General features: G+C 43.8%; 1 protein-coding gene and 1 non-coding gene across 6 annotated transcripts in view; both read right to left on the bottom strand.

The window, feature by feature from the left end:
* Positions 1-24,175, bottom strand: part of LOC140731238 (SH2 domain-containing protein 3C-like) — a 203,935-nt gene that overhangs the window by 16,925 nt on the left and 162,835 nt on the right. For all 5 annotated transcript variants that reach the window (XM_073052766.1, XM_073052767.1, XM_073052768.1 and 2 more), the window contains 5 exons: positions 10,437-10,565; positions 6,024-6,472; positions 4,052-4,176; positions 2,444-3,108; positions 357-472 (listed from right to left, as the gene is read on the bottom strand). In XM_073052766.1, the coding sequence (XP_072908867.1) occupies positions 357-472; positions 2,444-3,108; positions 4,052-4,176; positions 6,024-6,472; positions 10,437-10,565 (1,484 nt within the window). The remainder of the gene's footprint in view (positions 1-356; positions 473-2,443; positions 3,109-4,051; positions 4,177-6,023; positions 6,473-10,436; positions 10,566-24,175) is intronic.
* Positions 16,902-17,008, bottom strand: LOC140731303 (U6 spliceosomal RNA). Its single transcript, XR_012099779.1, has one exon. It is a non-coding gene; the product is annotated as a U6 spliceosomal RNA (small nuclear RNA).

The raw sequence follows: 24,175 nt of genomic DNA, 5'->3' as shown, positions 1-24,175 counted from the left end.
CCTTTAGGAGAGGAAAAAATTATCATCATTTTCCTTCTCGGAAAGAAAAATAAATAAAATAGAAACATAGAAAATCTACAGCACATTACAGGCCTTTTGCCCACAATGTTGTGTTGACCATGTAATCATGTAATGAAAATATTTTGTGCAAATATTTGCCGCAGGAGATAGGCCTTCTGAATTCAGCATGCAGCTTGGCTCAAAAGCAGTGACATTATCCCAATCTTTACAAATTGATGCCGAAACCTCTATGCAATTTCTCCTATAAGCCATCCTGTTTCAAAGAAGCTGAGCTGCAACCTGGTCAAGAACACAGGACCACAGGACGTGAGTTGCACCACGACTTTGCCTCTCACCGTTCCAGCAAGTCGAGTCGAAGCTGGTGCCCGTGGGGAAGAGTGAGTAACTCCAGCCCTGAGCTCACCCCCATCTGCTTCTGCAGTTCCTTGGAAACAGCCAGTATCCTAGCAACCTGTGGAGACAGGATATAAAAAAGATTAATCAACTTGCGCTCTTGGTAATTACAAGGCCTCAAGGCTTCACCCTCTGAATATCGATCTGTTTATCAAAAGCATCTCCAGTAACTGGCTTTGCGTGAAACATCAAGGTTCCCAATTAACTGCTGGGGATATACGTTTCTCTCACAGGATTGGACAAGGTAACTATGGATCCATATACTGAAAGATTTTTAACTTGGTTTTAGTCTTAACAGGCTGATAAGGTGCCAACTACATTGCTTGAGATGAATAAATCTAGTAAACTCAAGACCAATTTCATTTCCTCTTCTGAGCTCACTAGTTTTTGGATTCTTCACCTAAGGACTCAGTCAGCTTCTGCTGTCTCATTTAGGAGGGCATGGTCAGTATGAGAGCTATGATATATTCAGCTCCATCTGGTATCATCACTGGGACAGGTCCTGTCCTTGCCAGGCATCCACAATCCAGTATGGTGACCGATGCGATAACAATCTTTAGAAAGCAAACAGGATAATGTCCTTCCCCTAGATCCACTGTGTGGAAATCAACAGGCCTGTTTCAGCTTGCAACCTGTCGCGGATTGCCCAACACCGTATTCCGTGAGGTTTCGAAAGCCCCTTTTGCTCAGTGGCTACAGTACTGTGCACACAAATATATAGCTGGAGGACTAAGACTTTTGCACAGTACTATAGTAATTTTATGTATTGCACTGTACTGCTGCCTCAAAAAAAACCTAATTTCACGACGTATGTGAGTGACGATAAACCTGATTCCGATATGGGTCCCTGTTGTGGACTGAGAGTGGGAAGGGGGCAGGGAGAGGGGAATCATGGTTGGGGAAAAAGGGAAGGGAGAGGGGAGGGAGAAGGAAGCACTAGAGAGGCATTCTGTACTGATCAGTAAATCAATTGTTTGGAATCAAATAACCTTGTCTGGTGTCTTAGGGTTGGGTGTGTCTGCACCCATGGCATTCCTTTACTACCACCTGTCACACATCCCCTCTTGTGGCACTTCACTGTCACCGTTCCCAACATCCTTTGCTCCTGCCAGATTTACAAACCCACTCTCTGCTCCACGTTGACAAGTACAGTACCGGCAGAAGCCTCAGGCACCCAAGCTATATCTAAGACTTTTGCACAACACTGTACTTCATTTTCTTTTCTTTAGTCATTTTTGTGGTTGATCGTTGAATGCTGGACTACACAGAGCTTGGGAGATTACAAGGTCGTCCATTTAGAACAGAGACGAGGAGGAATTTCTTTAGCCAGAGGGTGGGGAGTCTGTGGAATTCTTCGATACAAACAGCTGAGGAGGACAAGTCATTGGGTAAATTTAAAGTGGAGGTTAGAGAGGGTGTCAAAGGTTACAAGGAGAAGGCATTTGAGTGGGGTTGAGAAGGTGTAATAAATTCACCATGATCAAATGAGAGCAGATTCGATGGACTGAATGGTCTAGATCTGCTACTATGTCTTATGGTCTTATTCACAATGTATTTAAATGCCTAATGTGAGCTGGCACTTTGGTGCTGTGCTGTGGGAGTGCTGCATGATTGAAAACACTGTGATTTGGATGAGAACTGAATCTGAAGTTCTAGCTATTCTAGTAGACAACATCAAGGGGCTAAGAAAGCAGGAATTCTCCCAGGCTGTGCAGCCCAACATTCAATGATTAATGACAAATATCAATACAGATTAACATGTTCTTCCTTCCACTAGTGTTTGGGGGAGCTAACTAGTGACAAGTGACTGCCATTTTAGAACCGATTAGAATGACGACAAGTTAATTACTAGAGATTTTCCAGAAGATGCAAAAAGACAAGATGGGAATGAAAATACTTCACAGCACCAGATGGTTAGACAGTGCTTTGAACAAGGCGGCGTTCATAAGGAAAGCCAACCACTTCCACAACTCGGCACAAAAATGAAAATCCGATTTAGATGTATCCATTGCAAACTGGATTTCCTCACCGTGCAGTCTACTTTCGTGATGTGCTTGGCAATCGTTTTTGCATCCTTCTCAGCCAACAGTTCCTTAACTTTCTTTAGTATAGTCATCTCAAGCGGCTTATTCTCCAAGGGAATGAGCAGTGACTGATACCCGCCCAGCTTAAAGGAGGACACCTGTTCAATGACCGGGGCTGTGAACGGTTCACACTGCAGCCCCTCTCCCTCTTCTGTGCAGCTGGGCATTCGACTGAGGTATGCCTCCGTTTCCAGGATCCCAAAGTTCGTCTCAGACTGCCAGCTGGATATGTTGGGGTTCTCCTCAACTTTCAACCTTTCCACGTAGCTCTTTGCCATCAGCTGACTCTGCTTGAGGGCGAGTTCCAACTGCTGCCTCTCCCAGTCAAGCGGCGATGAGGGCCGCAGTTCACAGTAGTGGCTGTGTTCTGATTCTCTACAGTTCTCTGAAGCCACTCTCTGGTCTGACTGCACGGAGCTATTTGACAGGGTGGAATGTGTGCTGTTACAATGAGGTCCGCTTGAAGCCTCCTTGGGCTTTTCTTTGTTAGGCTCCTGACACAGTCTGTTACCAATCGGTGGGCTAAGCTGTGGCTCACTGGACCGCCGAAGTACTGGTGATGATGGTGTCATTCTTGCTACCCGACCGAGATGGCTTTTGTGCTTCAAACCTGAGGAAGATGTTACACAGCATTAATGCAAATATCGTATTTGTATCCTCCCCTCAGTCACCTCCAGCCCTTTTGTTTTTCTGATAAAGCTGACGTACAATCAGTGGCCAGTTTACTAGCGTACGCCTGCTCACTAATACAAATATCCAACTAGCCGATCAGTTATGGCAGCAACTCAGTTCATTAAAGCATGCAGACATGGTCAACTGGTTTAATTGACCAAGCATCAGAATGGGGAACAAATTTGATCTAAGTGACTTTGACCGTGGAATGATAGTTGGTGCCAGATGGGGTGGTTTGAGTATCTCAGAGACTGCTGGTGTCCTGGGATTTTCATGCACTACAGTCTCTAGAGTTTACAGAGAATGGTGTGAGAAACAAATTTCAATGGGTGAAAATGCCATTTTAATGAGAAAGGTCAGAGGAGAATGGCCAGATTAGTTCAAACTGATAGAAAGGTGGCAGTAGCTCAAATATCCACAAGTTACAAAAGTGGCGTGCAGAAGAGCATCTCTGAACACACAACACTCAAACCTTTAAGTGAATGGGCTACAGCAGCAGAAGATCACAAGTATACACCCAGTGGCCACTTTATTAGGTACCGCAGAAATCTAATAAAGTGGCCACTGAGTGTATTGTTAGGCTGTAAATCCAGTGCCTGAGATTGAACTATAGGTCAAATCAAGTCCTGGGTGTGAGATTCATTAACAGTTTTCACCTACTAAAGTGACCTTCCTAATGGTGATTACGAATAAGAATCTGAATGTTATTCCATCTCACCAGTAGAACAAAGTACTTCTAAATGCTCAAGGATGTTTTATAAATGTTATTGATTTTAAAATTCTAATTACTGTCTGCTTTGATCTTTATGAAATGTTTTGTTAGTGTAAAATCATAAAATATCACTTGAAGGCCATTACAGTATTATCCCGATGTCACTTACTTGTGCTGTATTCTGGAGAGAGAGGGATCTCGCTCACTGGAGACATCCCGTGCCGAATGTCCTTGATTTGATCCATGCTCAGAGCAAAATTGCGGATTGGTTCCTTGTGATGTGTTGACGGAATGCTGAAGGAAGGTAAGTAACTGTTGAATGAAAGCTCCTTTGTACTGTCACTCATCGCTTAACTACTAACAGGTCATAACACACTCTCAAGATGTCAAAATACATCAATGTCTATAGAGTGGAATTTGGGTAGATGGCAAAGCCTGGTCTACTTTGAGGGCCAGATTTCATTTACACAAGACCAAAGACCATAAGACGTTGGAGTAAATTTGGACATCCAGCCCACTATTCTACCATTCCATCATGGCTGATTTATTCTCCCCAGTGACCCTATTCTCTGGCCTTCTCCCCTAACCTTTGCTGCCTTGACTAATCAACAACCTGTCAAGCTCTGCTTTAAATATACCCCATGACACTGGGCCAGTTGGATACAGCCAGGGATGAGATATTCCTGGAGACTGCCACGTTGCTCCTAACCATGGTGGTATTGGTCAGCAAGGATAGAGACAGGGACCACATATCTGGGTCTGGGAGCAGGAGCAATTCATCTGGTTTACAAACGGAACAGAAACTCACCTCATCAGTAAGTTGACGTGAATTCCAAGTAACTCAGTATTGAAATGGCAATCAGAATTTAGACCACTGAGAGTTAAAGTGGCCTCACTAGCTCACTGTGAAGCCTCTTCGAGGCACCAAAAGCCTACGGAAGCAAAGCTGCCACTCCATGATCCTCTCTTGTTCCAAAAGTCAGCTCGCCAACCCAATACTGCTGAAATTCCGGGTCGGCTGACTTTCTCCCTACTTGCTGTGAGGAGAGTGGGGAGCTTTTTCCTTGTTTTCAAGGAAGGCACTGACACCCTAGGCACACCAAAATACAGCCCATTTTCTTAAATGCTTCCCCCACCCACAACCTTCCCCATAGCCCTTTAAAGCAGAAGGATACAGCATTAAGTGTTTGTTACAATCACGTGTCTCTTCTTGGACAATGAAATAATGGGAAACTAATGCAGGGAAATCATAACAAAATACAAGGAAGTCTGTTGATGCTGGAAATCCAAAGCAACACACACAAAATGCTGGAGGAAGTCAGCCGTTCAGGCGGTATCTATGGAAATGACGTTTCAGGCAGGGACCCTTCTTCAGGACTAAGAAGGGGGAAGATACCAGAATAAAAAGGTGGGGTAAGGGAAGGAGGATAGCTAGAAGGTGATAGGTGAAGCCGGGTGCGTGGGAAAGGTAAAGGGCTGGAGAGGAAGAATCTCATATGAGTGGAGAGTGGACCATGGGAGAAAGGGAAGGAGGAAGGGACCCAGGGGGAACGTGACAGGCAGGTGAGAAAAGGTAAAAGGCCAGAGTGGGGAATAGAGGAAGAAGGGAGGGGGAGGGAATTTTTTTTAACCAGAAGGAGAAATTTATATTCAAGCCATCAGGCTTGAGGCTACCCAGACGGAATATAAGGTGTTGCTCCTCCACCCCGAGGGTGGCCTCATCATGGCACAAGAAGATTCCATGGGCCGACAACGGAACGGGAATGGAAATCAGAATTAAAATGTTTGGCCAGCGGGAAGTTCTGCTTTTGGCAGATGGAGCACAGGAGCTTGACGCTGTCCCATAACTTACAGTGGGCCTTCCCATTGTAGAGGAGACCACATTGGGAGCACTGGACACCATAAACAACCCCAACAGATTTGCAGGGCAGCGTTGCCTCACCTGGGAGGACTGTATGGGGCCCTGAATGGAGGAGGTGAATGGGCAGGAGTAGCACTTGCATGGATCATCACTAAGCCTGATTCTGTACTCAACCTGTGCATATGCAAAAACACCTTTGTTTGGTGTCCGATGACCAGAAACATTTTTCTATTGCACAGGGAAACTGAGTCCCTTTAACCCTCCAAAAAGCAACACTTACCTGTTGCCACAACTATCACTTCGGATGATCTTATCAGATGTCAGACCATCGGTCATGGTTACACTCCGCCTCTTAATGTATCCACCCTTCTGATTGGCTGAGGGATGAGCTAGCCCATGCTTCCCAGTGGACAACCCATAGCTGGCCTCCAGGTACCGGAGGGGAAGGGTGCGGTTGATTGGACAGTAGATGATGGCTCCACTCTGCTCAGAAACAGGCTTACGGTTCCCAATATAAAACCGGACCAGGGCGGGGATGTTGTCGAAGCTCTCCCTCTCGAACAGATACTGGATGCGGGTGAAGGCCTCATTGGGTTTGATCATCACCTTGTTAATCTTGAAGTGGAGAGGTTCGTTTCTCCACTGGCAGGTCAGCACGTAATCACCGACAGACGTGAGGGAATCACGGATGAGAAAATCACCATTTTTCTGCATTAGATTCTCAGAAACCTGAAAAGTAAAAATCTGAATCTTAAAAAGAATGTTGGGGAAAATAGACACAAGATTTGTCCTTGCAAGCCTCTTTATTCATTCAGTTGGATAATGATCGATCTATCTTGTAATCCTTTCACATTTCATAATTCTAAACCTCTTCATTCAGTTGCTTCAATAAATATCTATAAATAATAGTGTTGAATTTTTCAGCTTCCTCCACACCCCAGGTACAAAACAGATTTTTTGAAGAAGTGCTTCAGCTTTGTAACTTCATACTGTGTTTCCAACCTCAATTAGATTTTCACAATAAAGTGAAAAATTGATCTTGCATACTGTCTATACCAATCAATTAATTACATCCAAACATTGAGATAAAATAACAGAGTGCCAAATAAAGTGTTAGTTAGAAAGTGCAGGTCACAATGAGGTAGATTGTGAGGTCAAGAGCGCATCTTATCATATAAGGGAAACATTAAATAGTCTTATAGTAGGTGCCGTCTTTGAGCCTCATAGTACGAACTTGCAGGCTTTTATCTCTCCTCCCCGATGGGAGGGGGGAGAAGGGAGACTGTCCGTGGTAAGTGGTGTCTTTCATTAGGCTTTGCCAAAGCAGCAAGGAGAGTAGACAGGGTAAATAGAGGGGAGCCTGGTTTCGGTGATGTGCTGAGCTGTGTCCACAACAATGCAGTTTCTCACAGTCGTGTGCAGAGCAGTTGCCATACCTCGAGATGGGCTGATGGCCAATCCGTCAGCATCCGTTTCCTAGACAGATTCTTAGTCACTCAGATACTGAAGCGGCAGGGTAATGTAGGCGTTAGCGCATTGCTTCACAGCACCAGCAATCACAGATTGGGGTTCGATTCCCGCCGCTCTCTGTGAGGAGTCTGTATGTTCTCCCCATGATTGAGTGGGTTTCCTCCGGGTGCTCTGGTTTCCTCTCACGTTCCAAAGACATACGGGTAGGATTAGAAAGTTGCAAGCATGCTGGAAGTGTGGGGCTGCCCCATGACTGCAGCAAGTACAACCTCACTGATTTGATACATTTCACTGAATGCTTCAATGTACATGTGACAAATAAATCTAATCTTTAAATGAGGAGTCCCAGGCCATCTGAAGTCTATACTATACTGACATTGGCCCTGACATTCATGGACTGTACCTTGGATAAAATCACATTATGTTCCTCAAAGTCAATGTACGTTTATTATCAAAGTATGTATGCAGTGTACAACCCCGAGATTTGTCCTCCCACAGGCAGCCACGAAACAAGGAAACACCATGGAACCCCTTCAAAGAAAGCATCAAACACCCAACACACAAAAAAAAACTAGTCACTCAACTGGCAAAAAAACGAGTTAATAACAGAGCATTGAAGATCAAACTACAGAATCCTTGAAGCAGTCTAGGAATGCTCAGTGTAGTTCAGTTCAGTTCATTTCAATTCAGCACTGTGTCGCCCGTTAACTGCAGGCCTGTCTGTGTCAAAGAGGCCCAAACAAAATCACCCACAATAGCAATAAAAATGGTGTAACCAGGAACCAGAAACACATATAACATGAAGTGCAGAGTCCTCTAAAAATGAGTCCAATCCACAAACGTTGCCAATCAAACCTCGTCCGAGACCCAAGACTCCTGCACCTTCCTCTGGCATCAGTAAGGAGAGGGAGAAAGGAGACCGGTCAAACGCAGGCAGACGATGCTGAACACCCGCTCGCCTTCCACTCTCGTCCTTGTTGATTTCAATCTTGCTCGATACTTTAATCAGCGAGATCAGCGATCCCAAACACTGACCGACAGTTTCTCACCCGTTAGGAGTGTCACCCTTCAAAATTAGCCAAGGTGAAACAATATCACTTCCCAGCCATCTGTGTGGCCTCTGGGGCTGCAGCTGAGGCACCTGGCGAAGCCAAGTGAAAAGTGATTCACTGTGCTTCTGACTGCGAGGCCTGATCTGCCAGTCATGTCACTGAGCACACCTGAAAACAAAGACCACCAAATATTCTTCACCTCACCGAGCCAAGCATAAAGTCTTCAGAAGAAAAGATGTGGTGACATAAATGGCATGCTGTGGTTGACACCGAGAAGCTACAGTCTATGTATCAGGGTGTCAGCTGCACAACCAACTGTGCTGTGGTGTATATTTACGTCTCTAATGTTTATAGCAGTAAAAATGTCAGGTCTTTTTCCTGCAAAGAGGAAAAAGCAGAAGATATATTGTAGCCATTTCTCAGCTTTTACTGTAGGTGACTGTATCTCTCGATCACTCAATTCTTATTCATGGAAATACATGGGGGAGCTATCACCTTGACATTTCAATTTGCTTTCAAATCAGATTCATTTCTGGCAACTGACTGTCTGTTTTCTTTGTCAAGTGCTCCCACAAACACCTCGAAACAATGACTGAACCACGGGCTTTGACGACAGGAACTGGCTTCAATGTAAATGTCTGAACATAAGGCACAAAACATGCATTCTTCGGTCCACGACTTTATGAGAGGTAATAGCCAACTTATTGTGGAAGAGAAGCCAGAGAAATATCCATGTTAACCATTCTTACGTTTGGCCAAAATACAGCTGAAGACAACTATTAGATTCATTTCCACTGATGAAGTCACTTCATTTTCCAAAAATTTCTTCAAAGACTCTAAAATATTTTCCTATTCTGCTATTATATATTGCTAAAGAGAGGAACAAAAAAAACCATCTCTTCTGTGGATTATTTGCTGAAGCCTATTGCTCAGGTTCAGCAGTGAACCTCACACAAGATAATACTGTGGACGACTGGCCGCAGAGCGTCAGTCACCCAATCTGGACAGAAAATCCAGGCAAAGATCCTGGAGAAGATCTGAGCTAATAAGAGGGTAAAATATTGCACTGATTTCACGTCAATAAACTAAAATTGGAAACCTTTTGACAGAATTAAAATAGTTTTTAGTTTGTAAGTTTGCTGTGCATACCAGCATGCCACATAAATACCCAGGAGTTAATAGGCAGGTTTTCAAATGTTGTTTTAATGTTGTTTGCTGGTACGCAAGGGAAATAAACTCATTTCCCTTGGGTACCAGCAAACAAAATTAAAATGCCAGGGATTTCACAGCAAGCCAAACTCCCAAGCAATCTTTAAAAAGCGATAAAAATGTATCAGTGATTGTTATAATCTAATTATAATCTAAAAATTCACAATATCTGCTGGCTGTTATACTTCAGTGTTAACTTTGGCATCCACTCCTGCAACCATATCTGCTCCACAGAGGGAGGCAGAGCATTCAGTGATTGGCAGTTCTCCAAACAACGACACGAAAGGAAGGGGATGGTTTTTTCTCCGCACTAACTTTGTATTGTGCCATTGACACAAAGCATTTGTGCCTTTGGGATTTGGGAGCCTTCGGGATTTTCTATTTGGAGCATTTGAGGAATATTGTGCCCAATAAACAGCATGACGATTCCATCTTGGGGCGGCACGGTAGCGTAGTAGTTAGTGCAACACTTCGCAGTACCGGCGCCATGGGTTCAATTCCCATCGCTGTCTGTAAGGGGTTGATTCGTTCTCTCTGTGACCGCGCGGGTTTCCTCCTGGCGCTCTGGCTTCCTCCCACAGTTCAAAGAGGTACTGGTTGGTAAATTAATTGGTCTTGTAAATTGTCCTGTGATTAGGCTAGGGTTAAATTGGAGGATTGTTGTGCAGCATGGGTCAAAGAACTTGAAGGGTCACTTCTTTGCTGCACCTCAATAAAAAAAACTTCTACCGATATAACATAACTATAACACCTTTACACCACAGTCGTATTTACACATGGCCATACCCTTTAATAGTACAGTTTGCAATGTACGTAGCACACTTGGGAAAATGTTCCCAATATGCTGTTTATTCCAATACATAATGCAAGGCTTATGTTGATAACCTCTTTCTCAAACACCCCTCCCCAGCCTTCCTCCCTTGTTAACTGAGAAACAAAGTGAAGTGCCAGTTTTCCATTACCTCACGTGGGATACGCCCATGGTACCAGGCGTGACTCCGTAGGTCTGTGCTGCTCAGTTTCAGCTCCTCCTCCAACTCCTTGTGCAACTTCTCAGGGCTGGAATCCAGGATATATTTGTCCTTTGAAAACTGGAGGAATTAGAAAAAATGGATGTTAGCAAAATCAATAACTGGCATCTCTTTTGCCTCTGATGTTTCATTTTCCCCAACGCATCCCAGAATCTGGATTGGAACATGTGTTTGACGCAGTAAATTGTACCAACATGTCCCAAAGATTTCTTACTGCTCAGAGCTCCTGGACAATTACCTCGAACTGCACTGCAGATGACTGCCTGAAGTGGATAGGCATTGTATACACAAACATTGAGAGACTCCCAAAAGTGGGTACGTCATGTATTCTAGATTTTCTACATCAAGTAAATATCAAGATTGCCAAATGCCTGAACTGGACATGGTAATCTCCAAATTTTATCTAACTTCCACTGAGGTTCTTTAAATTAGTCTGACATTAGGCATTTCTGATATTCAAGAATTCCTCATAGCTGGAAAGGCTTCAGGCTTCCAGATACCTATATTCCAATACTAATGCTCTGGTACCTTCTCATGGTGGCAACCATTATTTTACCAGTTTTTGTTTTGGAAACAAATGCGACTGAAATTAAAGGACTGAAGCTACCAAATTGTGCATTGTCAAACCAAAACCTACTCTTAATTCTCTGATGTTAAACACAATACACATCAACTCAAATTTCAAAAGATACTGTTTTTAATGATCGGAGGTTATCCCTAAATGCTTAAGAGCCAATGGAGTACATTTGTGTTGTACTCACTACTGTAAGTTAGGAAACCTAGCACCCAATTAATGCACAGGAAGCTCACACAATCATGTAATATGAGTGTCAATGTTACTAAAGATCCCTCAGCACTTCTTTGTGAGTCAGATACAGGAGGAGGTGACAACCCCATGGGTTATTAGCATTTATAGAAAGGCCTTGTATAGTTCCTACATAACAAGCTGAAAAAGGGCAGAGAGAGATGAATATTCCCCAGTATCTGTAACATGTTTAAACTGTTGTTTTTAAACCGAAAACTGTTCAACCTAGTAATCACAAGTAACAAGGAACATTCTCAAAAAAGAGCACCTCAGTGGAAGCTATCTTTCTTCGACCTCAGGGAAATTAGATCATGAAATAGCTTTTGTGGGAACAAGAGAGTGTGTCTCATGGACAATATTTGTTCAATTTTCTCATCTGAATTAGCCATGTAGTATTACATATGTGCTTGTCACAACAAGCGTGGCTTTTTAAATTTTTTTTAGTTGTTTGTTTTGTTTGTTAATTTATTGAGATATAGTGTGGAATAGGCCTTCCTGGCCCTTCGATCTGCGCCACCCAGCAACCCCCAGTTTAACCCTGGCTAATCACAGGGCAATTTACAACGACCAATTAACCTCCCAATTGGTACGTCTTTGGACCGTGGGAGGAAACAGGAGACCCAAGCAGCCATGGGGAGAACATACAAACTCTACAGACAGTGGCAGGAACAGAGGCTACAGTGTAAGTGGAGACATGGTACATCGGGCGGTATGATGAAGCACGTGTTTCACAGAATAAGTGTGCTGAATTAAACTATGTTATGACGAGAGGTGTGGAATATGAGATGGTGGTGAAATGAGGACAGTGCTGCGTATATGTCTGAGGTTTAGCGGGAGATTCATATAAATACCAAAGTTATGAAGGATGGGAGGTCATTTGATAGAGGTGTACAAGATGACAAAAGGCAGAGATAGAGTGAGTAACCAGGGACCTTTTCCCAGGGCTGAAATGGCTAATAGAAGGGAGGCATAATTTTATGGTGATTGAAGGAAAGTATAGGGGGGATGTCAGAGATAAGTTCTTTACACAGACAGTGGTGGGTGCATGGAACGCCCTGCCAGGGGTGGTGACAAATTAGGGACATTTAAAAGACTGTTAGATAGCGACATGGATGATAGAGAAATGGAGGGTTAGATTGATCTTAAAGTAGGTTAAAAGGTCAGCACAATATCATGGACCAAAGGCCCTGTACTTGTGCTGTAATATTCTATAATTATGTTTAAGATGTTCATATAATTCACTCCGGCATGATCCCGATGATAGCTTTTTTCCAAACTCACTCTCTGTTTGCTCCTGATTTACCAGCTGACCCTGGAGGGTTTGCCTGTGTGAAATTGCTTTTGATTCCTTTGTGTTAATTTGATGTGTGTCTGCTACTGTGTGACTGCAAATACACAGGCACTGGTGCAGATGCAGGTCCGCGGGTGATGTAATCTTGTATTTATACTCCGCTCTTCTGCTCCTTGTGATTCCCGAGGGTTCCTGGTTAAAAGGTAAGGTTTCAAACTGCAGGACCCACAGAGAGGAAGACAAAGAGAGAGAGACAGAGAGAAATGGTGTGTGGGAGAACGGCTAGTTAAACAAAAGAAAGACAAAATAAGGAAGAAACAGGACAGGGGCAAGGGCAAGCCAACAGTGGGAGAGGGCTTTTCTCTCTGGAGTGAAGGAGGATGAGAGGTGACTTATAGAGGTATACAAGAAGAGATCGATCGGATAGCCAGCGGCTTTTCTTCCCAGGATGGAAATGGCTAATGGGGAAGTGGGGGGGGGGGAGGAAGCATAATTTTAAGGTGATTGAAGGAAAGTATAGTGGAGATGTTAAAGATAAGGTTTTTTACACAGAGATTAGTGAGTACATGGAACGCCATGTCACCAGGGATGGTGACAGAGGCATTAACATTACGGACATTTAATAAGCTCTTAGATAGGCAAAATGATGATAGAGAAATAGAAGGCTATGTAGGAGGGAAGGGTTAAACTGACCTTAGAGTAGGGTAATAGGTCAGTACAATATTGTGGGCTGAAGAGCCTGTATTGTGCAGTAACATTTTACGTTCTAAGTATTACATGTATCATGAATATAAAATCATACCAAAACTACATTTGTAAAGTCATCATGGAGTTAGGCAAAGTAATAATTACTGGAAGGAGACAGTCAACCCAGTTCATTCCCTCTGGTCTCTTCTTACAGACCTAACTCAAACTGGAGTTGACACTTTCTAGAGAGGGCAGGAGCAAATAGACGAAACAGAAAGGGATGGGGGAAATGGTTTAAAAATACATTAGGTTGGTAACACTAACCCTCCAGCGTAAATCTCATTGCAACACAACTGGGAGTTTATTGGCAAGTGCTCCTGTCCTAGAAACTGACTGGGAACTAAACAAATCCACTAAGAAACTTCAAAGGCAAAATATTTCAGGGGCAGGAAAAATAACAAAATAAAAATAGAAGTTTATAATGTGGATGGTGCTTGTCCTGCTAAGTAGTTTCAGATTTTTGTGTTTTAGTTCAGTGCTGGAATTGTTTTATGTTTTACTTAGAGACGCAGTATGGTAACATTTCTGGCCCAAATACACCCATGTGACCAATTAACCTACCGACCCAAACATCTTTAGAAGGTGGGAGGAAGATGGAAACCCGGAGGAAACCCATGCGGTCAAGGAGAAAACATACAAACTCCTTACAGACAGTGGCAGAATAAACCCAGCTCACTGGCACTGTAACAGCATTACGCTAACCACTACACTACCGTGCTGCCCCAAGCATAGGATTGAAAGCAAGTCACTCAGCTCAGTTTTAAAACCGTCATCCTATATACAAATCCTTCAAAGTCAAGGTCCATGGGCCCCTCAGTTAATGGTAGTGGTCCATGGCATAGAAAAGGCTGGGAACCCTTGGTCTAAGATTTACCCCACTTTAATAGCACAGCGTCCTCCAGCTCTCCGAGGAAGCATTTCTCCACCTCTGCCTTCTAATGCAATCAATTCCTGCAACCCTCTGATAAACTGCTCTGCTTTTTTCCTAGGATTTGAAATTCAACACGTTTCCGCTTCCACCTTTCTTTCCTCATTCAAGAAACTACTTAAAGCTACCTCTTTGCCTAGGCTGTTGGTCACTGCCCCTTGGCTCAGTATTTTGTCTGATTGTGCTCCTTTGGGAGACTTTATTACATTAAAGGTGCAATGTGGTTGAAAGTGCCAAGTCAGGGCTGATTGCTGCTATTTTTCACTAAAAACTAATCTTCCCAGCAGCCTTACTTTTGGCCGACAGCCAGCTGTGCAAGGCCAGCTCGGGGGAAGCCAATGGTAGAAGCATGGTTTCTGAACAATAAAATTATATATAAAATGATGCCTGGTATTACTTAAGTTCCAAGTGCCATACACACATAAACACACACACATCGAAACGGTACTGCAGATGCTGGAAATCTCCGTCCTGATGAAGGGTCTTGGCCCAAAATGTCAACTCTTTATTCCCAACCTTAGATGCTGCCTGACTTACTGAGCACCTCCAACATAGTGTGTGTATTACTCATTTATATAGAGTGTGGCCAGATGCTACAGTACAGACATCACCACTGTAGTCGCTGGTGACACCTGCCTTGGGAGCAGGATGGAAATAGCCATGGGCACTGACATTTTATCCATTACTCTGCGTGACGTCACGCTCAAAGCCTTTCAGACTGCTGCCCGCGGGTCAGAATTGATAGAACCTGGCAACAGTCCAGATAAAGCATAAGTGGATCAGTGAAAAGAAGCAACCCCATAGTTTAAAGAGAGCAGCAACATGGAGAAAGTTTTACTGGCATTCCACAGTGCTGAGAGCAGCTGAGTTCCATTTGCCCTGCTGGGTTTTAGGGTCAAACAGGACAAAAGCAGGCAACTTGGCTCACTGTGTCCGCACCAAAAAGTGGTGGGTGGAGGTACATCTCTACCAAAGGAGATGTAACGTGCTTCTTCCCTCTGCTACCCTGAAAGTCACTCTTGGACCCACACCACCGCCCCCCCCCCCACCCTGATCAGGGTCACGTGAAGCCATGCATTTAAGTAGCTGGTTATGCGACCACTGACGCCAGGCAGACAATCTCTGAAGACTATTGATAAATGGCTGGGGTCACCTGTCATGTAAAGACACTGCCCAGAAGAAGGCAATGGCAAACCAGTTTTGTAGAAAGATTTGCCAAGAACCAGGAGGCTGGTGAATCTCTGGAATTCATTGCCACAGATGTCTGTGGAGGCCAAATCATTTAAAGTGATTTAAAGTTGATAGGTTCTTGATAAGTAAGTGTCAAAGATTATAGGGACAAGACGGGAGAATGGGGTTGAGAAGGAAAATAAATTAGCCAGGATTGAATGGCGAATTAGACTCAATGGGCCAAATGGTCTAATACTGCTCCTATGTTTTATGGTCTTATCTTCTGGAGTCCAGGAACTCAGTTTGTGGTTACACTTCCAACATGCAAACTGTTCAGATTACAAACAGTTAACATGGAACCCTGCTGTAACCTGGGAGGATCTAGATGTAATGTACAGATGTATGGATCTGTACATAGTGCAGGAACAAGGATGCCTGCTTGGTTTCTATACAACAAGGCAATTTTCATGTACAAGGACACGCAGATCCTTCAGAACATCTCCCCTTTCAGTCTCTCACCTCTTAATACATTTTTTATATTCTATGTTGACATGGATGACTTCACACTCTATTCCACGTCCTTGCCCTTTCACTTATCTTCCCAAAGCCCCTGCTGCCTCTGTGCATCACCATCACCCAGCTCTGTATCATCTTTGTGACATGCCCACCCAGGCTGTGAGGCAGGACAGAACTGTGAATTTACAACTGCAGAACCCCCCCCCCCCCCATCCACCCTTTTAAACTGTCCTGGTTTGAAAGGATCAGCGTTTAATGATCTCTGGCTGATGCTATTAACTGCTACCTCCCCGGTAACATATTTGAGCAGCTTTAATATTCCTGGTGCTTTTAATTGTAAACTCTAATTAATTGTTTATCAGCTTGCCTCTGCCGATGCTCTTCACAATCAGGGGCAAGCCTAAATAAGAGAACACAATACTGATAATTACATGCCCTGATTAATGATGTGCGGTTTCAATTCAGCCATTCATTACCATATAAAACACCGCTCTAATTCATAGCTAATGGAAACATATGGGAGGTGGGACCAGAACCTGTTAGTTAAGGGTATAGAGGAATGTTATTCCTTCCTCTGACAGCACTGAGATGGTGCCTGCTGAAAGAAACTTTTATTTGAATGTGCCCATTCAGTCAACAAAATATTTTCAAAGTGCTGCCTTTATTGTAAGGCAGACAAACTGAGTACCTAATTTCCATAAACAATGATAAGGACTATTTTAGTGATCTTGTTGAAGGTTAACTTCTTTATTTTAGGTATTTATTTAGAGATTCAGTCCGGAACAGGCTCTGCTCAGCTCAGCAACCCAACTATTCAGACTTAGGCTAATCACAAGATACAAGAAATTCTGCACATGCTGGAAATCCAAAGCCATAGACGCAAAATGTTGGAGGAACCCAGCGGGTCAGTAGAAATTAATAAACAGTCAATGTTTTTTTTAAAATATGGAACGCTTCACGAATTTGCGTGTCATCCTTGCGCAGGGGCCATGCTAATCTTCTCTGTATCGTTCCAATTTTAGTATATGTGCTGCCGAAGCGAGCACCAGTCAATGTTTCAAGCTGAGACACTTCTTCAGGAGTGGAAAGGAAGGGGGGCCAGAATAAAAAGGTGTGTTGGGAGGGGAGAGGAAAGAGGACAGTTAGAAGGTGATAGATGAAGCCAGGTGGGTGAAGATGTAAAGGGCTAGAGAGGAAGGAATCTGATAGGAGAGGAGAGTGGACCCTCAGAAGGCAGTGGAGGCCAATTCTCTGGATGCTTTCAAGAAAGAGTTAGATAGGGCTCTTAAAGATAGCAGAGTCAAGGGATATGGGGAGAAGGCAGGAACGGGGTACTGATTGTGGATGATCAGCTATGATCACATTGAATGGCGGTGCTGGCTCGAAGGGCCAAATGGCCTACTCCTGCACCTATTGTCTATTGTTTATTACCTAGACAGAATATGAGGTGTTATCCCTCTACCCTGAGAGTCACCCCATCATGGCACAAAAGGAAGCCATGGACCAACATGTCAGAATGGGATTGGGAATCAGAATTAAAATGCTTGGCCACCAGAAAGCTCTGCTTCTTACAAATGGATAGAGGAGCTCGACAAAGTGGTCCTCCAATTTATGACAAGTCTCCCTAATGTAGAGTTGGCCGCATCGGGAGCACCAGATACATCAGACGTCCCCAGCAGATTCACAGAAGAAGTGTTACTACACCTGGGAGGAATGTTTGGGACCCTGAATGAAGGTAAGGGTGGAGGTAAATGGGTAGGTGTAGCATTTTGTCCTCTTGTAGGGATAAATACCTGGAGGGAGATTAGTGGGGAAGGACGAATGGACAAGGGAATCAAGGATCCCTGTGGAAAGTGAAGAGTTGGGGGTGGTGGGGGAGATAAACATGTGTTTTGTGGTAGGATCTCTTTGGAGATGGCAGAAGTTGAGAAGAACCCTAATGTTGGATGCGGAGACTCATGAGGTGGTAGATAAGGACAAGAGAAACTCTGTCACTGTTAAGGCGGCAGGAAGATGGGGTTATTGTGGATGTTGGGGAAATGGAGGAGGTGTAGGTGAGGGCAGAATTAATGGTGGAGGAAGGGAACCCCCATTCTTTGAAGAAGGAGGACATCTCTGATGTCCTGGAAAGGAAAGCCTCATCCTAGGAACAGATGCAGTGAAGCTGAAGGAACTGAGAGAAGGAAATAGCATTTTTACAGGAGACATGGTGGGAAGAGATGTAGTCAAGATAGGACAAGCTACGATGACCAATTAACCTACTAATTGATAGGTCTTTAAACTGTGGGAGGAAACTGGAGCACCCAGAAGAAATCCATTCAGTTTACAGGGAGTACGTACAGACTCCTTACAGATGGTTCCAGAATTGAACTTTAAACTCCGGACTGCTCCGAGCTGTAATAGTGTCACACCAAACACTATGCTACCATGGAGTCCACTAGGAAGGAACAGAAGGGATAGGCCAAAGGAAACAGGAAAGAAACTATATTCCTGCCTTGTAACAAACATTACAGCAGGACAACAATCAATTTACTTTAAATGTTTGAAATCTCTCTCAGTTTCATTCTTTGTTCCTTGCTTATTTATAACTGCTTATTTACATTTTTCATTTATAGCAAATATTTTAAGAAACACTGAACATAAATTCTGGAGGAAAAATAGCGTTGAATAATGTAGAGAGTGTATTATTAAGTTTTCTGCTGATTGGAATATTAATCACGTCGATTGAATGAGATGAGTTTTCATTAACACCCGGGCACCTGACGCAGGCTGGATTCATGCAGCTCTCTCCCTGCCCCTCCCCCACTGCACAGTGCCTGCGAGGCTACAGGAAGATGAGGTAATGTCTGGTTCAGCTGCATCTCCTCACAATGCGCTTCACTGCAAGCTTTCAGCGGGCAGTTTCCTGTCTCTCCTTTGCACACACCTCACCTCCACCTTGCTCACCGCCACCACTAAAATACAGCAAGGCACAGGGTGAGAAACGGGCAAGAAAATGCTCAAATGCCTTGGTAACTGAGCTTGAAGATGTAGAACTGAGCATTCTTTGGCAAATTGCACTGAATTGTGGAAAATGATGCGTAACGGACTCATATATTACAGTACTGTGCAGAAGTCTTAGACATGTATCTATATCTACACACAGATATAGATATATATCATTAGGGTCATACATATTGCTTTGAGTTTCCAGCATCTGCAGAATTTCCTGTGTTTATTATATGCCTAGGATGTTTGTGCATTACTGTTTATTGGTTAAAATAGGAAGGTGGTTGGGAAACAGAAATAAGATTACTTAGCTTTATATTAGCTCAGTACTATTAAGTGTTGTTTTGTAATTGGAAAGACATAACATACAGTACTGTGCAAAAGTCTTAGGCACCAATCTATATATATTTACGAAGTACAGTATATACAGGTGTAATGCAAATGTACAGCTACAGATGCATTTATATGTGTGTGTTTGTTTATCTACATGTGTCTGTGTATTCTACAAGAGAAAGAGATACATACACAAAGCAAGACCTCTGACCCTAGCAGGAAGTTACTGTAAAGCATACAGGCCATGGTGACTTGCGGTGTGTACACTACACGTACCAACACCGTACACAGGAAGAGGGAAGCAAACCCCACAGAGTCAGCACATTCTATTAAGGAACAGGCACGGAATTCAACATCATTCTAAAGCTGAATGACCGCTTTGGCTTCTCGCCAATAACTGCAGTTTTGTCATGTTTTTACTTTAAACTACAATGTTAAAAATAATATTGCATCTAATACTTTACTGCATAATGCATGGAATGGAATGTACTGCCAGGAGCAAGTTGCAGGCTGCAAACAAATTAAAGGAGAAAGATGTTTCTTTATCATCTCGTCAATTTTCCACTCCCTCATCCATTCCAGCCTCCTTCGTGCCTGAGCCTCACAGTGAGTAATTATGCAGGTGAATTTAGTCAGATTTCCACCTAAGGCAGGAGATGCTGTGTCTTTGCAGGCAGCTCCCTGGGAACCAAGGATGACTCAGGGAGGCAGGCTGCGTCTCCGGAGGGAAATGGACAGGTGACATTTCAGATTGAGACCCTTCATACATCCAAAAAAGGGTCTGGACCCAAAACGTTGACTGTCCATTGCTCTCCGAGATGCTGCCTGACCCACCCTGACTTCCTCCAGCTTCTTGTTTGCTGCTCCAGGTTTCAACATCAGAGGTCCCTTGTCTCTCTGAACTTGTTTTATGTTCTGCATTGACAGATGTGCATTCTTCACGGGATCCACAAATACTACTGCAGAATCAGGACCAGTTCAATATCACTGACATATGCAGTGAAAGATGTGTTTTGCGGGAGGAACACAGTGCCATGCCTAAAAAGTTACTATGTTACAATAAGAAATATATATAAAAATAAGTAGTGAAAAAGGGGCAAAAAGTGAGGTAGTGTTCATGGTCTGTTCAAAAATCTCATGGCGGAGGGGAAGAAGCATTTCTTAAAATGTTGAGTGTATATCTTCAGGCTCCTGTGTCTCCTCTCTGACGGCAGTAATGAGAAGAGGTGGATGTTCTGGACGGTGTGGGTCCTTAGTGATGGATGCTGCCTTCTTGAGCCATGGCCTTTTGAAGATGTATTCGATGGGAGTCTTGTGCCCATGATGGAGCTGGCTGAGTTTATGTCCCTCTGTAGCTTTATTTCAATCCTCTGTGGTGGCCCTTCAATACCAGACGGTGATGGAACCAGTCAGGATGCTCTCCACAGTACATCTACAGAAATTTGCTAGAATCTATAGTGACACAGCAAGTGGGGTGGTACGACTGCGGTGTACAATATGGTATGGTGATATAAGTTGGTCCAACATGTAGCCAGGTACCTGACCGTCCACTTCTCCTTATCCAACTACAGAGGTCACAGTGCTAATCTCCCCCACCACTCAACAAGTTCTTTTCAAAAACTGAAAAGTGATCAACCACACAGCACTTTACTAATGTTAAACCCAGATTTAAACATGGGTGGATGTGAGATGTTACAAGGTCCCATAATTATCAAATCTCTGGGGTCAATAGCCAGAGGTCAGTGAGTCTGGAAGTCAAGACCCAGAGGTCAAAGTTCCATGATCGGCAAGTCCTGGGGTCGAAACCCAGAAGTTGGCAAAGCCCAAAGGTCAAAGACCAAAGTTGGCAAGTCCGGAGCCTTAGGTTGAAGCCTCTCAATTGGCATGTCTGGAGGATGGATGACTCAATGTCTGTGAATCTGGGCCAGGGTCTAAAGATTGGAGGCCCAATGTCTAAAGCCAATGACTGCCAGGATTGGAGGCCCCTTTCTGTGTGTGAGTGAGTGGGAGGGTGAGAAAGAGGCTTGCTTTCCTGTTGTTGTCTTATCTTGTTTGTTACCTTTGCATTTAACATGTTGTGTTGAACATTGTGGGCTGCTCCCCAGCACAGCCTTGGTTTTTAACACAAATGCCACATTTTACTATATGTTTTGATATCCTCTCGAATAAATAAATCCTTATCTTACGTAGAGCAAACCAATCAGCCTAGATAAACTATCGATTCTGAACCTTCTTGAATTTGCCTCCAGCTAATTCATCCACTCTGCAGGAGAGAATGGGCGTTTCAGATGGCAGCAAGAGGCACCGGGAAGCCACGCAGTGGGAAGCCATGGGGTGGTGGGCAACAAGAACATAGGGTGGGGTCAGGAGCAAGAAATTGTGGGAAGAAGAGCATGAAGCAGGGAATAACATGGGGGTTGGGGTGGGGTAACCAAGATAATCTGGAGTTAGCAACAGTGGAAGGTAGCAGAAAGACAACATGAGACATAAAGGAGTAAAAAACATGTGGAGGGGGGCAGAGGGTCAGCACGTGGTTGAGGAGCAAGTGTATGGGGACAACATGGGAAGTAAGGATACAGGAAGCAGCACTGACTCTGGAGATGAGGCAAAGGCTGAAAAACTGAGTAAATATATGGAACTGAAGAGGTGGGAATGGGTTGTATGCCATAGAACTCTACCATTAACTAAGGGGTCCGTGGACGTCAGGTTGCAAACTCCTGGCCTAGACAGAGTGGATGTTTCAAATCATGGGAGAGTTTAGGACCAAAGGGCACAGCTTCAGAATAGAAGGATGCTCTTTTAGAACAGAGATCAGGAGGAATTTCTTTATCCTGAGGGTGATGAGCCTGTGGAATTCACAGATGGCTGTGAATGCCAAGTTGCTGGGTATAGTTAAAGCAGAAATTGATAGGTTCTTGATTAGTAAGGGTATCAAAAGTTACTAGGAGAGACAGGAGAATAGGGTAAGAGTGACAATAAATCAGCCATAATCAAATTGTGGAGCAGACTCAATGGACCAAATGACCTAATTCTGCTCCCATGTCTTTTGGTCTTATGAGCATAGGTGTAGAGTTAGTGTGGATGGTGGAGGGCAAAGATGCAGTGGCAGATGAACATGGTGGTGTTGGGGGGGGGCTGAGCTGAGATGTGGAGGAAGAAAATAGGGAGCCAGGGTGAATGAGATGGATGCAAGAACTGGGGCCCAGCTGGGAACAAGACATGGGGACTGAGGACCAGGAGCACCAGGGAAGCAGCAAGAACGTGAGGTGCTGCATTAACAAAACCTTCCTGACACTTGCAGATTATTTTACCAATGGACATAGTTTTCTCTTATTGCCCTTCTGCTCCAGTGAACTGCCCTCTGAAAACAGCACAAAGATCAATAACCTGTTAATAGAACGTGCATAATGGCACTACTGGTAGTGTATGGTTTACGGGAAATGTTTTTGATGCATCAGTGGTGAGTCACTCACTGAAATGTAAGTAGCTCGTGTTCTTTATGCCTGAGTTCTGCTGTACTCCAGCAGCACTTTCTTCAATAATCTATGATGTGCCCATTAGGCTCAAAATTGTATTATAAATTTCCTGTATTACTTGCAACTGTCCTCATTCAGTACCTAACTCTAATCTCTCCTAAAAGGTACTTTACTGGTCTTTCATCCCACAAACAGGTGTAATTATACCTTCTTCCTTTTGGACTATTCATGATTGCTCATTCGCTCTGTGTCTTGTCATATGACATGAGGAATTGCAGTCTTTCCGTGACCATGATTGTTCTTGGCAAATTTTTCACAGAAGTGGTTTGCCATTGCCTTCTTCTGGGCAGTGTCTTTACTAGGCGGGTGACCCCAGCCATTATCAATACTCTTCAGAGATTGCATGGCGTCAACGGTCACATAATCTGAACTTGTGATATCCACCAGCTACCTACAACCATCCACCACCTGCTCCCAAGGCTTCACATTATCCTGAGTCAGTTGGGGGGGGGGGGGGGGTTAATGGCTAAGCAGGAGCTACACCATGCTCAAGAGCAACCTGCAGGTTAGTGGAGGAAAGGAGTGCCTTCAGTAGAGACATATCTCCACCGTACCACCTCATTGACGATACTTAGCCATAAAGTTATGTTTGATTTGAGACAAAAACTTCCCTCCTTGTACCTGGCATTGACAAAGTTCAAGCTAAAGATGGTGGAAGGTGAAGCATAATAACCAGTCTATAAAACATGTTAAAGGTGGTTTTGGAATGTGATTTACCAGCTGCATTTCAATGCATTGCTTCAGTACAGTTGGTAAAGAACAAGGGTGTCAGCACAGACAACAAATAATTCAAAAATTCCCATTATCTATTTAAGCTACAGCTTCCAAGTTAAAGCACCAGTCCAGGGTAAATATTATTTCTAGAGGACATGAATTTAAGGTGTGTGGTGGGGGTGGGAGGGCAAGACTAAGTGAGATGTGTGGGACAAAATTCTCTATGCACAGAGTGGTAGGTACCCTGAATGTAGTGGTGGAAGCAGATACGATAAAGGTATTTATTTGAGAGGTTGTTAGATAAACACATGGATACGCAGGGAATTAAAGGAGTATGAGTCATGCACAGGCAGATGAGATTGAGCTTAATTTGGCACTGTGTTCAGCACAGACATTGTGGGCCAAAGGGCTTGTTCTTATGCAGTGCTGTTCTGTTTCACCGATTTGTTAAGTGGAATGACAAAAACGTAACAGAGCCACAGTGTATTGCCTGCACGCAGAAAGGTTCCAGACCCAAATTTTAGTACATCCAACTGTTGCTAAATGCCCTAAGGGGGGTAAATGAAAGAGCTCTGTTTACCACTACAGTCCTGGGATGACAGGGTAGAGATACATCTGTACCAAAGGGGGTATAAGGCGCTC

This window comes from Hemitrygon akajei, chromosome 7 (genome assembly GCF_048418815.1).
Source record: "Hemitrygon akajei chromosome 7, sHemAka1.3, whole genome shotgun sequence".
NCBI classification, from domain to species: Eukaryota; Metazoa; Chordata; class Chondrichthyes; order Myliobatiformes; family Dasyatidae; genus Hemitrygon; species Hemitrygon akajei.
The sequence above is the reverse complement of the archived record's forward strand: the minus strand, read 5'-3'. Positions and strand labels throughout refer to the sequence as shown.